At 39.0% G+C, this 15,320-nt stretch overlaps 1 protein-coding gene across 4 annotated transcripts in view; it reads right to left on the reverse strand.

The window, feature by feature from the left end:
* The window catches only part of PDE1A (phosphodiesterase 1A), a 125,488-nt gene that overhangs the window by 6,307 nt on the left and 103,861 nt on the right, over positions 1-15,320 (reverse strand). For 3 of the 4 annotated variants that reach the window (XM_057363751.1, XM_057363753.1, XM_057363752.1), the window contains exons 11-14: positions 13,113-13,194; positions 11,701-11,821; positions 9,784-9,968; positions 1,938-2,213 (exon numbers count right to left, since the gene is read on the reverse strand). In XM_057363751.1, coding sequence (XP_057219734.1) covers positions 1,938-2,213; positions 9,784-9,968; positions 11,701-11,821; positions 13,113-13,194 — 664 coding nt within the window. The remainder of the gene's footprint in view (positions 1-1,937; positions 2,214-9,783; positions 9,969-11,700; positions 11,822-13,112; positions 13,195-15,320) is intronic. The other variant, XM_057363754.1, reaches the window with a different exon arrangement.

Genomic DNA, 15,320 nt, shown 5'->3' on the forward strand with positions numbered 1-15,320 from the left:
ACAGGTGTTCACTTCTCCACCCCAGGAGTCAGCATGCACCTAGGACATCACCTGCACCTTCCATCCCCCATCTTCAGTACAGAAAGTACAGAAGTAAAGAAGTCTAGCATGGAGAGAGCTAATAATGTCCTGACAGGTGTATGGTGTCTCTTAGAATAGTCAAATGAATCTTATTTGCGGATCAGGGAAATAATGTAAGATCATGTGTTTGCTACCTTCTGCTTGCTTGAAGCAACATTCCATTGACAATGTCAGGCCTTGGTTAAAAGAGCCCTCTCTGGATCCACTGGACATCAACAGAGGTGCAAATACATTGCTAAAAACTTAATGGCTTCTTACCCATCTCACAAATTTTGCTGTTTGAAGTTTTAAACTATCAGGCATTCTCTAGAAAATTTCCTGCCTTAGTAAACAAATGAGATTAGCATTTTCTAAGGAAAGAAATCTCTGTTCTCGTTGGAAAGGTGGAATGACAGTGYAACASAGTGAACTAACTGTATGCTGAGCTRTATCTGATCTCTCAAACATCACTTTTGTTGATCAGCCACCTAAAGACCCACAAGTACAGCTACACCACACCCGCCTTCTGCAGGATAAAAAATGCAATATAAAAAGATGTAAGATAAAAGATGCAGCTTTTCCTACTGCATTCCTCTAAGGAACTTAAATTTTAAGGACTAAGGCACTTTAATTTTAAGTTGAGCTTTAATACAAACCTGGTGTAAAAATACATGTCAAAAGATAATAATGTCAGTTATTGGACAACTTCAAATGCTATGAAAACAATTTTAGTGTAAATATTTTGATTTAGGGCCCTAAATTAACCATCTGTTGTTTCTGATGAATAAAACCTGTCAACAATTAAAGCATGGAGCCGTGGAATGTGGAAATCTAGAGTAAGTAGGAGTTCTCCATAAAAAGCTTTTTTGAGAAATATGCCAAGTCATATACTCATGTCTAAGCTACACATTAGAAGCACTTCAATGTTGCTGCTCAGACAATGCCATACTTCTGGCACAATATTGCAAGGCTTACTGTCATTAAAGCATTCATGAGTTWAGCATTTTAAGTAAAAGTGAGGAAAGGAAGTGTCATTGTATGCCTTGATTATTCTTACTATCCTAATGCCTCAAAGCTTGCTCTARCTATRAGCAAACTCGGAAAATRAAACAAAGATGGACAGCACCTTTTTCTTCCTTTGRAAACATCTATTCCTCATTGCTTGGACACGTTGCCCTTCACACTGTGTTGCAATCACAGATACCAGATATGGCCATCTTGTGATAAAATAATTGCACTCTAAAAACATATTCTGACATCTTAGCGATTTCCTGGCTGCTCCACTCCTGCAGCTACAGCCAAGAGACTGCTCCTCCTAATTGAGAGAACCACACAGGCCCATGACCACTATAGTGCCAAATTCCATCTACTTAAGCTTAACTCTTAGATTCACACAACATTTGGTACAAACCATGTGGTTTACAAAATAATAATCATATTATGTGCTTAAACTAAGGGGAATGACTATTAATAGTGTAATTACTTATTCAAAGAGAAAATGTGAGATAGTTCTGCTTTGAAAGTTTACCTCATTCTCTAATAATAAATGGTTATTTAATTGGAAATACCATATCTTTAAATTGTCTAAAGACATTCTCCAAGTTCAACTAAAATATATTCTCTAAAGAATTTTCTAGTAGATCCCAAATAGCTGATATCAAGAAGCTGATATTTGTTTCTAGGCTTCTCTTTGATAGTTTCAGGACACCACCGCTTTCACACAAGCCTGAAGAAACTGTCCTGTGCTGGTGGTTTGTACAACCCCTCACTTCAGTATTTCACATTATTGGTGTTTGACAGGGAGACACCAGACACCGCTGCAGCTTCACCCTGGACAGCTTCATGAGACTGGCTGGTGCTCTGTGATGAAGCATTACCATTCAGTGGGTCTGTGCTCTGTGTCTCCTGCTGGGCATCGCTGAGATCTTTCTGGTTCGGATCAGAGTGAGTGCATTTTTCTGAGCTGGATTCATCACTCAGGGGAGTGTCGAGAGAGGCTACTTGTAGGACGATGGATCTGGGAGGGCAGGCTGTGCCATCACTTCCCTGACTACTCTCATTTTGTATCCTTGGTGCCTCTTCCTGTAACTGTGCATCTGTGGAATTTCTGCTTTGGTCTTTTTCCTGTTCACCAACACTTTTCACAAGTTCGTCTACAAAGAGGGAACAAAATAGGTGAATTAGATGRGAAGTATATGCCACAATTTTTTGATTTCAGAGTAGTGACAGCTAGAGCTGAACACAGGAACACTGTGAACATCACTTTCTGCATGGGGGAGTGCCCAGTGTGTTTAATGTGGGTCAGATTCTGCTCCTGGTGGCACTGCTGCAGCTGGTCCTGTTTCTGGTCTCATATGTACCTCTTGTTTGGCCATAATACTGAGCAAGGAGTATCATCAAACAGTAACCAGAAGGATGGGAGCACATCCTGCTGCAGGCGTGTTTAGCACCACAGGACCGGGAAAAGCAGTTCTGCAATAGAGAGGGCAAGTGTTATTGTTGCCACTGGTTTTGCTCTCTCTGCTTTAACCTGGCAAAAGTGCCAGGAACCAGGCCTGTTTATGCATTTTTCAACTGTTTGGTTTGTTTTCTTTACAAGAATCCAAGTGTTATTCAGCAAAATTTGTGTGAATTCCTCTATAAAATAAATGGCTTCTTCTAACTGGTCTGTTAGGGGTGACTCAAGCTTATCCCTCTCCTCTGCGTTTCTGTAATCCTGCCTTAAATCACAGTCCTTTATGAGAAGGAACAGCATTTKACACATTAATATGATACAAGTGGTGTCTTTCTTCCCTTGTGTTCAGCCTGAGCTGTTGGCAAAATAATTCTAATGCAATATTKTGTTTAGAAAAATGGAAGAACTTGGCAGGCAATAGCCAAATTTAAGAATAGCTGAAAAATTCTGGTACTCAGTAAKTTTGCATTTGCAGAAAACATGTTAACTAGTGAAGGCAACTTCTCTCCTCCCTCTTTTCATCAGATTATACTCTTTGTTCATTAAATCACCAGGGTTTTTCATTCGGTATTTTGTTTGCTTAACTGGGAGAATTTAATTGAATTCTTCAGTTCTTTATTTTTTATTGTTTGCTGGAGTGAATGGGAGCCCTGAATCCCTGTCAGTCTGATGAAGGACTAAACTGTCCATGAAACACAAACTGTCACAAGATTCAATCTCTAGCCCTGTGCTCTAGGACTCTGTGGTGTCCCCAAAGTACCCCAGAAGCCCTGTGGGGCCTGTTTTACCAACTGCAGTAATGCTTTCCAGCAGCCCTAATTGCTACTGCCCAGATAYGCAGCAACGCTTTCAGGGCATGGGCCAAGTGGGGAGGGAGCTTTGCTACATTTTGGAACTTCCTCTTCTGTCCATCAACTTTCTCAAATGTCCATCAACTTTCTTTTTCCTCACCTCTCCTCGTAGTATGAAAAAGAGCATTCAACCACTATGTCCTGCACAGTACAGGGCTCATAAATCACCTTCCTATTTACAGCAACTGCTGTAATCACTTGAGCATGTCTTATCTTAACTGGAATGGAGAGGAAAAAACACAAAAGCCATGTGCAAGCTGGCATCTCAAACTTAATGGCAGTGACTGTAAACCCCAGTAAAACAAATAYCTGCTGAATCACATTGCTATTTCTCTTGGTTGTCTTGAAAATAAGCTACAGYTCTTTACCCTTACAGAAAGACATGATGTTTTAACAATTTTAGGAAGTTTTAACAATTAGAAAACTACAGAATTAGAGAAGACATCTGTTATTCTTCACTAAGAATTAAATTATTTGAGGACTCTGCTATGAAGAGTGCTGCTGGGTGTTATGGAATCTCTGTGTGCACTATGACCTACTTTGATTTCTTGGTTTGTCTGCCTTTTTTTTTTTATTACTGTAAAACAAAATTCCAGAAAGCAGTGACAACAGACAGAAACCAGGATAACATGGGAAGGAAAAGCACTTTTCTAGAAGACATGTTCTCACATCAGCCATTTTAAAGAGAAAATGAAAACATCAGGACAAAGCATCAAAATTTTGCAGAGAAGGAGAGGACTGATCCTGGTGCCTCTGGAATTACCAAGTATGTTTAAAGTCATGTCCAAAAGTTCCCAAACAAACATGATTCTCTCCAAACAATCTGCCATTTTCAAACCCAAGAAAATGTTGCAGTAACCCACAGAGTTAGTTAGATATTTATTCCTTCCACTTTCAACTCCTCACACAAATTTCATCACAGTTAGAGGAGTATATAAAACCACTGCAAACCATGTAATCCAGTGGCACTTAATATTAGAGAATTATGTCATATAGAAAAAGTAGGAAAGACTAAATTAACTTAAGTTTCACTTAAGTATTTGTTTAAAAATAATTTGTGAGTTTATGGTTTCCTAGGGTTGCCACCTCTGCCTTTYACTTCTCTTTTGTTGTTCAGCTGTAAGCACAGGGGCTCAAATGCTGGAATTTTTGGGACAGGGAATGGAAGGGACACACTACTGGGAGCCTACAAGAGGGAAAAAGTGTATTAAGTGATGYAGACTGTCATGTGTAGAGATGGGCCAGCTCTCTGAAGTGAACTCCAGGAAAATATAAACCAGGCTCCATTACTAGGTCAGTTATCCACCAGGTATTGCCAATACCTTCCTACTTTTAGCTCAACCYACTCCTCACACTTACTCAGACCATGCTGAAAATTTCTCATTTTCCCACTTAACACATTTCTGAATTAGCTCAAAAACTGCYTATGACCTAAGCATTTTAGCACTGCAATTAAAATCACTGTCACTGATACTAGATGGAACTCCTTTAGCCTCTTGAATTGATTTTTTTCCAGCAGATTAAAACCGTCCATTAGGGTAGATTTCATGTGCCAAACTGTCAGTCAGCTTCTGCGACTGTCACACACATCCTCCCACTGCCCGCCCTTCCGAGCGGCTGCTAAGCCACATTAACATGCTATCAGATCATCACTCTCAGATTTTCACATTTCAGCAGCTGCTACTCTCTTCTTGTCAGTGAGTCTGCAGAGAAAATCTTTCAGACAAAGTGGAACTGAACCCTGTGGTTATTGTGACTRGAAGTATGCAGAACTGAAAGTGCCCTAGGGGGGCCTGCAGGTACCATGCAAAGGTCTTTCAGAAGAGACATTTTTTATTCAAAATTGCTGCCCCTGGGGGAGAAAAAAAAAAGCTGATCTCTACTCCAAAGATGCAATCGTTGTTATTTTGTCTCATTTTTGCTACCAAAATTAAACAGAGGCCAGCGTGAGAGAGTCATTCAGCCTCACATATTTCTCACCCCACCTTGATGGGGTCAGTCACCCCAGGCCCTAAACTACTCAGCCATGCAGCCCAGTGCACTGCCAAAGGACATTTGTCTATAAGATGAGGGCATTTGTCACTGAAGTATTTCCATACAAATAATGCAAAATTAGTCCAGTGAGACTTCATTCTTTAGAAGAGTTACATAAGCATCAAATGAAGACAACAAGTTTGTAATACAATTGCTGTYGTATAATCCTGAAGATGGGCCCTTTTGATTGGTAGCTGGACCTTTTGTGTTGTCCTRCATTCCCTCATGTTATTATATGACCTCAGGTGAGTGTCCTGGACTGTTTATGCCTCTTTCTGTTCACTATAAACAGAAAACAACTATACTTTTTCATGTCTGCAACTGTATTTACAGTGAAGAGATGAAAGGATGTAAATCAGTAAGCATGATTACTAGCCCATACCCTTACATTCTGTTAAGAGTATCTGAGCTTGCAAGCACTGACCAACTTTATCAGTAAATCTTTACAACATTTTTATAGAACAAACTAAGCAGGAATAAAGGAATAAACATTGTATTTTTAAAATATTAAATAATTGCATTACAATTCTCTGTGTTCTAAGAAGTGCACCATGAAGGATCTTACATGAATAGTTAAATCTTTCCCCACAATTTTTGTGTTTCTTATATATTTCACAGTAGGACAATAACTTTCAGACTTTAAAATCCACTTAGAACACATGGTCTGTAATGAAAGAACCTCTCAGATACATCTGAGCACATTTAGTGTCCATTTGCTACAACAGTAATTGCAAACAGCAGCAGCCATCAACAATATGTGTTGAAAAAAGCACAGGATGGAATAGTATCTTTATCACTGTGTTGAGTTGAACAAAGACAGAGTATCAGGTGATTGGGGCTTGGAATATTAATTAAACATCAAGGCTTTCAAATTAGAATTCCAGATGTTTGATCATTATGGTAATTCCCTGTTAACAGCATTCCCTGAAAGGCCTGAGAAACATTCCTCTAATTCTCCCGTGGTGAAAGGTTGAAGACCCTTAGGCTATAGAGCACTGAGCTCCCTTGCATCAATTATACACGACATGGCCTTTTTAGCAAAGTGGAGCCATCCTATTTACTGAGCCTTCTGTTCAGGAAGCTCTCAAACAGCTGCCCAGGTGGATAAACACTTTCCTTACTAACACAGACTTTTCCAAMCACAAAGCACTCTGCTGTTCCTTACACAAGCTGCTTGCTCCCAATCGAGTCTCAAYGGCAATGATCTTTTCAGGGAGAGGGAGCTCCAGCATCTCCAGGAAAGCTCCCCTGGCAGCAGCACTGTCAGTGAGAATAAGCCTTTTGCTCTGGACTGTGTGGCACAGGAGTCAGCCCATCTTCTTCTCCTCCCCTTGCTAAGGGAGTCCTTGCTCTAGCTTAGCTATCTCCCAGCCAGTGCCACAAGAGTAGCCTTACCCTGAGAAGGTGAGAAGCTGGAATGAGTTCAGGTCATTCTCAGCAAATTACAAGGAATGTTGCTAATTTCCTTTCTACATTCCTTGTGCATCTGTAGTACTACAATTTATAGAAACAGCTTCTCCTGAGCCTGTGAACTAAACTGGGAACAATATCTGGTGTTTGCAGAGCCCATTGACAAGAATGCAGATGGTTCCTTTAGCAGCACAAGCTCTGTTTGTCATAGTCAGCTCGCAGGAAGTGTGTTTGAAGATCCACACTCACAGCCAGCCTGTTTACTACCACAGCATGGTTCTCACACGTGTGAGCTCCTCAGTGCACTCAGCAATTTGTGACTTGTCATAAATCATCTAGCTAGGAACAATGAYAGCACTTCTTTCACCTGGCACTGATCTGTCTCTGACACCTCTCACTATATGCTCCTATTAACACATGAATAAAACACAACTCTATACATACACCCAAAATAGCCTAAAGATTTTTCACCAAGCATGGAGTCAGAGAAGGTAGTGTGAGATCCAGACGGGATGGGAATGAACATCGGAAGTTCAAGGGCTCAGATWATTCACTCACGAGCTAAGTCAAACTTGGTTTATATTAAAAGAATTTCAAGTGGAAGTGAGATGTACTGCAATATGTTTTATTCTTTACTAGATATTCATTTTGCACAGTCTCATTTAGGATTTTCAGGATCCTGATTAAGCCTTTGCAGGATATAGTTCAGAGCAGATGTACTGGACCAGATGAAGAAGGCTCCCTCTCCCATTAAGTGACAAAGTGCCACCTCAGATAGTGCTCTATAGAAGGCTATTTTTACTTAGCAAAAAACCACTTTTACAGCAGTCCTTAGGGCCCCCATATGGACTATAGACCCAGATATTCCATTCCAAATGAATGGAAAATACAACTTCCACAAAATCTATATAATCCACCTCACAGCTGTAAATAAAAGMACCCCTTACTATCTATTTACTAACAAAACAGAAATGTGTACTCAAAAGTATTTGCATTATTTACAAGGTTTCCTCTACAGACAACTCAGGCATCCTGAGGGTCTCTATGCCATGCTCCAGTCAACTGCAGACATTGCTGCAAGCAGCCTCTTTATGGGAGCAGATTTCTATAAATCTCTTCCTCACACAGTGATTCAAAAAAACAGTTTCAGCCACAATCACACAGAGACAATACTGTTCACCAGGCTCTGGCCTTAACCCCAGCTATTTCCACTTAGCCATTAGCTTCCCTAATGTAAGTTTTACTGCAATTCCATAATTCCGTTCAGGTAGTACTTTGACATWCTTCATTAGTCTAGTTGGTACAAGAAAAGAAGATTAGGACAACCACAATCTCAGCAAAGTCCATGGAGCCTTGAACATTAACATCTGTGCTTGTCAGAGAGCAAAGCATGCCCAGGGTTTCCTGGATTTAGCTGGGCCTCACATTAATACTGACTGCAATCTTACCCAAACTAATTTTTAAATCTTTTGCTGCAAGTAGCTTTGTGTTTTCATTGCCTGTCAAGAGTCCAGTAAAACTGGGCTAAATATACCAGGAATTCATAGATCACAACAAAGCACTGGGAGTGAAGGGGAAACAGYGCTCTTTGATAGCAGGGCACACCTCCAAAACAACATACCCCAAAGCTGATGTACCAGAATCAAACTGGCTAGTTCTAYGTAACTGGAAATGCCAAATTTCCAGAAAACAAGTTCTGCATTATTCCACATTGAAATTATTGCACATTTCATGTCACTAGCTCAGGGCTGCTTGATTTCTGYAGGCTATAGTTAAGTGACCTTGGGCACTCTGATGGACCTGTATCATTACTGACCACTGCAAATTAGCAGTTTTGTCCTTTTGACCAGCCAGTATTGGTTGGGCAACACCAAAAGAAGCAATTGGTTACACAAAGCTGCTCATGMAGAAGGGACAATATCAATGGAATCCTCCCCTGAGCTGCCCCTTCCACCTGACTCAAATCTTTGTCACAAAAGATGTATTCTTAATATCCTCCAAATGAGGATATTCATTTGCAATTTAGCAGTAAATTAGATTTCATTACTGTTCAGCACTGTTTTTCTGTCTTGTCTGACACCTCTTTGAGAATAAAGAAGTTGATTTGGATGATGGGATGAAAAGCAAGGCAGGCACTGGGTTCCAGGATATCATTCCCAGCTGTCAGTATCAGGTCATGTACWGCAAGACCAGTAAACTGCAGTAAACTGCTATGCTGAAATATTCCAGGTACTCACTAGGAAATAGCATAGACTRCACAAAATATTCCCAAATGGCATTCACTGGCCTGGATCAAAGCTATAAATTCTTTTCAACAATCATCACAAAGCATTTCACTCAGGTAAGTGTAACTCCAGACAATTCTCAGGTATGGCTTCAGCACTGAGATGCACGATGCAGGTTTGGCTTTATCAACTATCTGCTGGCAAATGAAGAGTCACTTTTTGCCTTGTTTGGGCCTAATGCATGCAGTGATTGCCCAAATCTTTAGATCCACTGGGTCATTTAAATAATTGCCTACAGCATAGTCCCAAGAAGCCTGCAATATGGAATTTTGTTCCATACAGTGGGGAACAAATAGCATTTCTAATAGCAAAGTACAACTTCTATGTTTCTGAAGAACTGTGGCAGCACACACTACTTTGAATTGTTGATTTTGGCATTTAAAGCAGATGTCAGTATCAGTTACAATTAAATGAGCAAGAATGCACATTTCTAAACCAGACCTCTAAAGGTAAGTGCAGCACAGAGCCTTACTCTGCAGGCTAAAAGATTCACTCTCATCCCCTCACCACCTACACCTCTTTAGACCTCCTGAGAGCAAAACAGGAGCATCTAAACAAACATTAAGACATAAAATATATGAATACAAGACAACTGTGCATTTTTACAGGTTGATAGAAATTAAAAAATGAAAGTAGGTGAGATCTCAGGGAGCAACCTGTAAAAACATTCCACCTTAATACATCATACCTTCTGCTGCTAATTCTTTCCATCTTTCTTTGTTTGCTTGAATGATCTTCATCAAGTTGTCCTTGAAGCTCCTGAGGTCTACAGTTGCTAGAGAATTTTCTGTGTGAGTCCCTCCATCACCYGTACTTTTGAACCCAGGTCGTCTTTGCACTTCAGCATTGCTTACTGCTCCCAAACTATTTTGGCTGCACAAGGGGGAAAAAAAACCAAATTATGAACATAGTCAGGCAATTTTAACAACACACTCACAGTTCATCTGAATCAAGTTGCTCAGGACCTAACTTGAAATAATAGTTTTTACCAGAGTGTGCATAAGGTAGAAGATTTCTTGCTGACAATTTTCTAGGAAATTCTTGAAAAAAAAGTGGAACACATTACTTGTAATCCAATTCTTGAAAGAATGTTTACACAGCCATTTTGAAACAGATTCTTAGCTGTGTTTTTAAACAGTGGATGGTATCYTTGGGTCTCACAGGAAAAACATCTGATTATTATCTTTTGACTGATTTAAAAAAAAAAAGGAAGACATGAAGTATATGACAGGTAAGTTTTGCCTGAGCTGAAAAGTCTCTTCAGGCTACAAACCTCCAGTGTAGTCAAAGCAGGGTTTAAGATAGTGGCTTTAAAATCCATTAAATAGAGACTGCAGCTACTTTACATCCAAGAAAAGTAGAAGTCAAATTATTCACATGTGTATGTGCATGCTGGGGAAAAAAGAATGAATGCTCTTTTTTCCTTGGAATTAAAAAATAAGACCAATTTCCAACCTTGTGCAGGTGTTCCTGTCTTCAGGTGTTTACTCAACTGTGCTGCATGTTTTGTCTCACTGGTACCACAGACAAATGCTAATATGCATAAAAATGGGTTTCTATAATCCAGAAAATAGCTGCAGTGAACATACCAACAAGAATTTCACAGGAAGAGCTAACCATGATTTCCATGTGCTCCAGAGAAGCTGAATGGGATACCATGGAAAGAACAGACTATAATTCTRATGTTTTCCAGGCACCATCTCATGGCCCACTCAGTAGTGTGTGTGCAGTTCTCTGGCCCAGACTTCTCTGTATCATGCTCTAGGCTTTCCACTCTCCTCATAAGTGTGGTGCTTGATTCCATGCAAATTAAAAATCCCTTTATCCTCCATCTCACACGAGAAAGTTTTGCTGGATCATGAGAGTTTTTTTCATTCACCATTCAGTCATGACCATCAAATAAAAGTGAAGCCAGAAGCTGCTAATCATTGGCAGCTGCTAATCACTSATTTGTGAAGGAGTATGTACATGAATTTTCTGTGAGTAATACCTTAGTTTAGCACTGTTCCCCAAACACTAAGAACACCATGAATACCTACTTCTAGTAACTTCTAGTAACCAAAATATAGGAAAGAGCTAGGTTCACCCTTATGTTACTAAAATCTAACTAATGCCCAGCAAATGAAAAATTGCCTTGGAGAGTTAAGAGTCTTTTAGTAACCTCAGTGAAAGCTCAAATTACAGTTTTGAAATGAAATAAAAATGTGATAACAGAGACAGTATTTGTAATTTAATTTTGTAAATTATTCAACAATACTTTCAGCAAGGACTCAGAGAAGAGTCATTGCTAGTTTGCCTTATAGGTACAGGAATTTCAACAGCCTATTGCAAAGACTATATTAAAATATTTGTAGAAATCATTTTAATGACTTATATGTGTTTATACTGATCATTATTGGGGTTTTGCCCTTTTACATGCACAGTTGTTCAGTCAATGGGGTAAAAYAGCACATTGCAAACACCATGTAGTCCCACAGGGTGGCAATACTGCACAGCTGTTTGCTACCTCTCCAAATTCAAATTACTGCGATAACTCTGAGAATGACATTATTGTGATTATTATGTGAGCTGATGTTAGCTCAATAACAAAGCAGTGTATTCATACCCGGGGGTCCCAAATGCAGGACTTTCAGATTTTGTCGCTTCCTCTATAAGAGGCATAACAATTTTCTCCATTGAATCAGTAAGAAGAGAAAATGTTGGTTCTACTATGAAATCAATGAAACCTAAAGAAGAAAAAAGAGAGAAAATCAGGTTTTACATTTCCACAAGTCTCAAATCTAAAAATAAATACTTGCTAARAGGCTGACTTTCTAACTGTAGTCCCAATTCAATAGACTAGATTCTGCCAGTGTAATCTTGAAGAAAAAAAGCATAACTGAAACAAAAAACACCTGAAGCTGGATAGATATAACTAGATATTAATAATTACAGCTTTTCATTCCTTTTTCTTGCAAATTTTATGCACTGCAGAACACACCTACCATTTGAAATGGGTATTAATTATTGAATAGAAGGGAAGCTACTGTTGAGCCAGAGCGCTACAAGTCATGCTGTCTCTTTTACTATTCGSAGCTTCTTGCCAAGGAGTTAATATTTCAAATTGCTGTTTATTATTCTTTGGAGGTAAAGTGTTATTTCACAGTGTGTAGGAAGGTCCTGTCAAATCAGTGAAGAGAACAAGTAATATCCTTAGGAGACAGCATTCATCCCACAGCTCTGAGATGTCAGCTCTGAACAATGTCTTTTACATTCTAAAGTGCTCATCACAGTATGGAATGACACAGGGAGAGAATGAAGCATTATTCTCTACTGAGCACTTAACAGAAAAAAAATATGTTAAACATGAGCTAGCAATGGATTTCCAAATGTCTTCATGCTCTAACCATGCAACACAGCATGAAAGTGAGTAACAGTGATTTAGTCTAGGATCCAGCTTCTCTCCTGCTGTAGGTATGATGCTTAAGCATATTGCCTCCAAACTCCCAGTGAACTGGAAKAAAGGATATGTGGAGTGACAGAATGCAGTAGTCCCTGTCAACCCAGGGAAGCTTTACCTGGTGTAGTTTGACCCTGAAACACTGACAGGTTTAATTGCAGTCCAGAGATCTGATGTATTAATTAGCTTTAAGCTGAGATGCATCTATAAAGTGGTACTTTCAGATTGTAATAGAGACAGACCTGTGAGTTCTTGAGCAAGAGATAAGCAGTTTGAGGACAAGATCTGCCAGACTCTAAACTGTGTACAGCACAAGCTGGGCTCATTTCCAGTACCTTGGTTAACCCCTCTCCTACTCCTCCTTGGCATCACATACAGTGAAATGACATCATGTGTTTTTGAGACCAGCACCATTCTGCTGCGAAAGCAAGAATTTGGTGAAGAGACAGGTGCAAAGAAGCACCTTCTATATACTGGAATTTTGAACATTTAAAATTCAAGATGGGTATATGAAATGTCCTTGTGAATTTACATGCTCCTACACAGACAAGAAAAAGAAAAACAGAGCTTGTCATTACCTATTTGGGACTGAGCTACCAAAGTGGACTTGCGGTCACAAAGTGGGGAAAATTGAAGACCTAAAGCAGCCTCCTTGTCTCCCTGCAAACAACAATGTTTAATATTATAACCATATATTTAACAGAGGGACAAAGAGACAAAGGATTCTGAATATTCTTAGCATTTATTTGACAGATCACTTTATTAATAATTATATTTTATTATTATTTATTCCTAAATAAAAACAAAACAGAGGCAGAACTTCTAATCTCCAAATTTTGATTAAGAGTCTAAATTCTAACTTACTTTTTGCAATTTTAATGCAAAGAAACTTACTGCAATCAAGTTCTCCTCTACAGCAAGACATCTGCCAATGAGATTTAAAATCTATGAAATCCTTTAATAYTCACAGTTTAGTTCTACTGATCCCAGATGTAATGGGACTAGAGATGCTTAGACATGTTTGCAATAGTATGCCAAATACTGAAGGTTTCCCTYTATTACATTGGTTCATCCAAAATGTAAAAATTCTGCAATAGATTTACTCAGGTCAAGGGTAAGAACTGACCTGAAYTTGTTCTCACTACCAGACATGTCTCTGATGCTGAAGCCACAAAAAGCACAAACACAGTTTCATTGCAAGGACAATTTGTTCAACCTAGGTCTGAAAGTTTTTCAGCAATTAGCARATTAGAAGAGGTTTTTTTTGTTGCAACAGTCTTAGCAGGCAGGAGGGTGTATCTCCMTTTTCAGGATGGTAGACCAACTGATTTGCAAAACCTCCAAAAGAAACCCTAGTGGCACAAAATACCAACCCTGAAGGGACATCTTTCAAAGGAGGTTGTAATTTGTGTCACTGGACAAACCTGGCTGCCAGCAGCACTGACACAGATACAGGAAAACCTAGTGCAAATGAAATAAACCTATATATCTGTCCTGGAGAGTGCTGTCACGATCCTTCAGCAGGGAGCACTACATGAACATCCCATTTTCTCAAAGAGCTCATCAGAAACCAACGGATGAAGGGGGCAGTGTGAATCTTCTTAAGTCTTTTTATCATGKTTCATTGAACTATATTTGGGAAAGGTTTAGAACCATAAATGCAATAAAACCAATCCAGCCACAGGAACAGATGCAGCTCGCAGATTGCATTTCATGTGAAAGTGGAGAGATTTATCACTATGGCCATTAAAATCTATGTGCAAGTGTTAACAATTTCAACTCAGAGTGTGGAAAAACACGTGAATACTTGCTACTAGAAGCAGTGGGAGTGACATCTGTATGTAAACAGAGGAGYCAGCTTGTAATATCTTATAAACTGGGGTAGTTCTAACTATCTGAGCCATAGCTGGATACAGGATTTCTAAAGTAATATTAATTTTGYAATCTTCTCTTCACTAGGTGTTAAGAGAAAATTCCACACTAAAAATGGATGAGTTTGAATTTTTTTTTTTGTTTTCAAGTGTCTCTTTACCCCAATTATGAGCTCCTTTGCAGTCAATATAGTAGTAATGAATACTTCAGTGTCATTTAAGTCTAAGTCTACTGTAAATTGTAGTAATGGACACAGCACTGATATTTAAACAAATCATTAGAATCTGATGAGATTTTAAAACAAGATACCGTTCAGAACAGTAAAAAAATCCTTTTTCTGGGTCCTGAACTCACTTTTAACTCTGCTAGTGTCTTTGGATCTATTCAGTCTGAGAGTAGAGTGCTATAGGAGCTGTAATACCTCTTTGAGTAACTTATATTTCTTTACTTTTAAGGATTTGAGATGAGTGACTTTATTTCCATTTTAAACAAGTAACTCAGATTTCCCTTGGTATTATAATGTATTTTCTGCAATTGTTTTTAGACTTAAAGTGTTGTTTGACATTCTTCCTGAAGTTAGGACTAGTGTATACTTTAACCATTWGCTGCATATAACAAAGTTTTTGTCAAGGTGAATGATCATTTTTTTGCTGGTGCTCATTACTTTGAAAACTGCCAGTGAAAGCATTGSATTTGAATCAGCTATTTCAGACTCAACTTTTTCTGTAAGGCACTAGAAGCAGCTGAATTACTCTTCAAAGAAAAGAAGAGGAGGGATTAAGTGGTTTTATATACATTTGGACTACTTCATCTTGGCTGGCACAGATTTGGAAATCCTGGAGATTTCTATCCACAGCCTCATCAGATCAACAGAYCAGAGGATGCACAACAAGCCAGTGCATTTAGGAAGTGGG

Source organism: Malurus melanocephalus, unplaced genomic scaffold (assembly GCF_030028575.1).
Source record: "Malurus melanocephalus ecotype Western Australia unplaced genomic scaffold, MMel_1.1 scaffold_30, whole genome shotgun sequence".
Taxonomy (NCBI): domain Eukaryota; kingdom Metazoa; phylum Chordata; class Aves; order Passeriformes; family Maluridae; genus Malurus; species Malurus melanocephalus.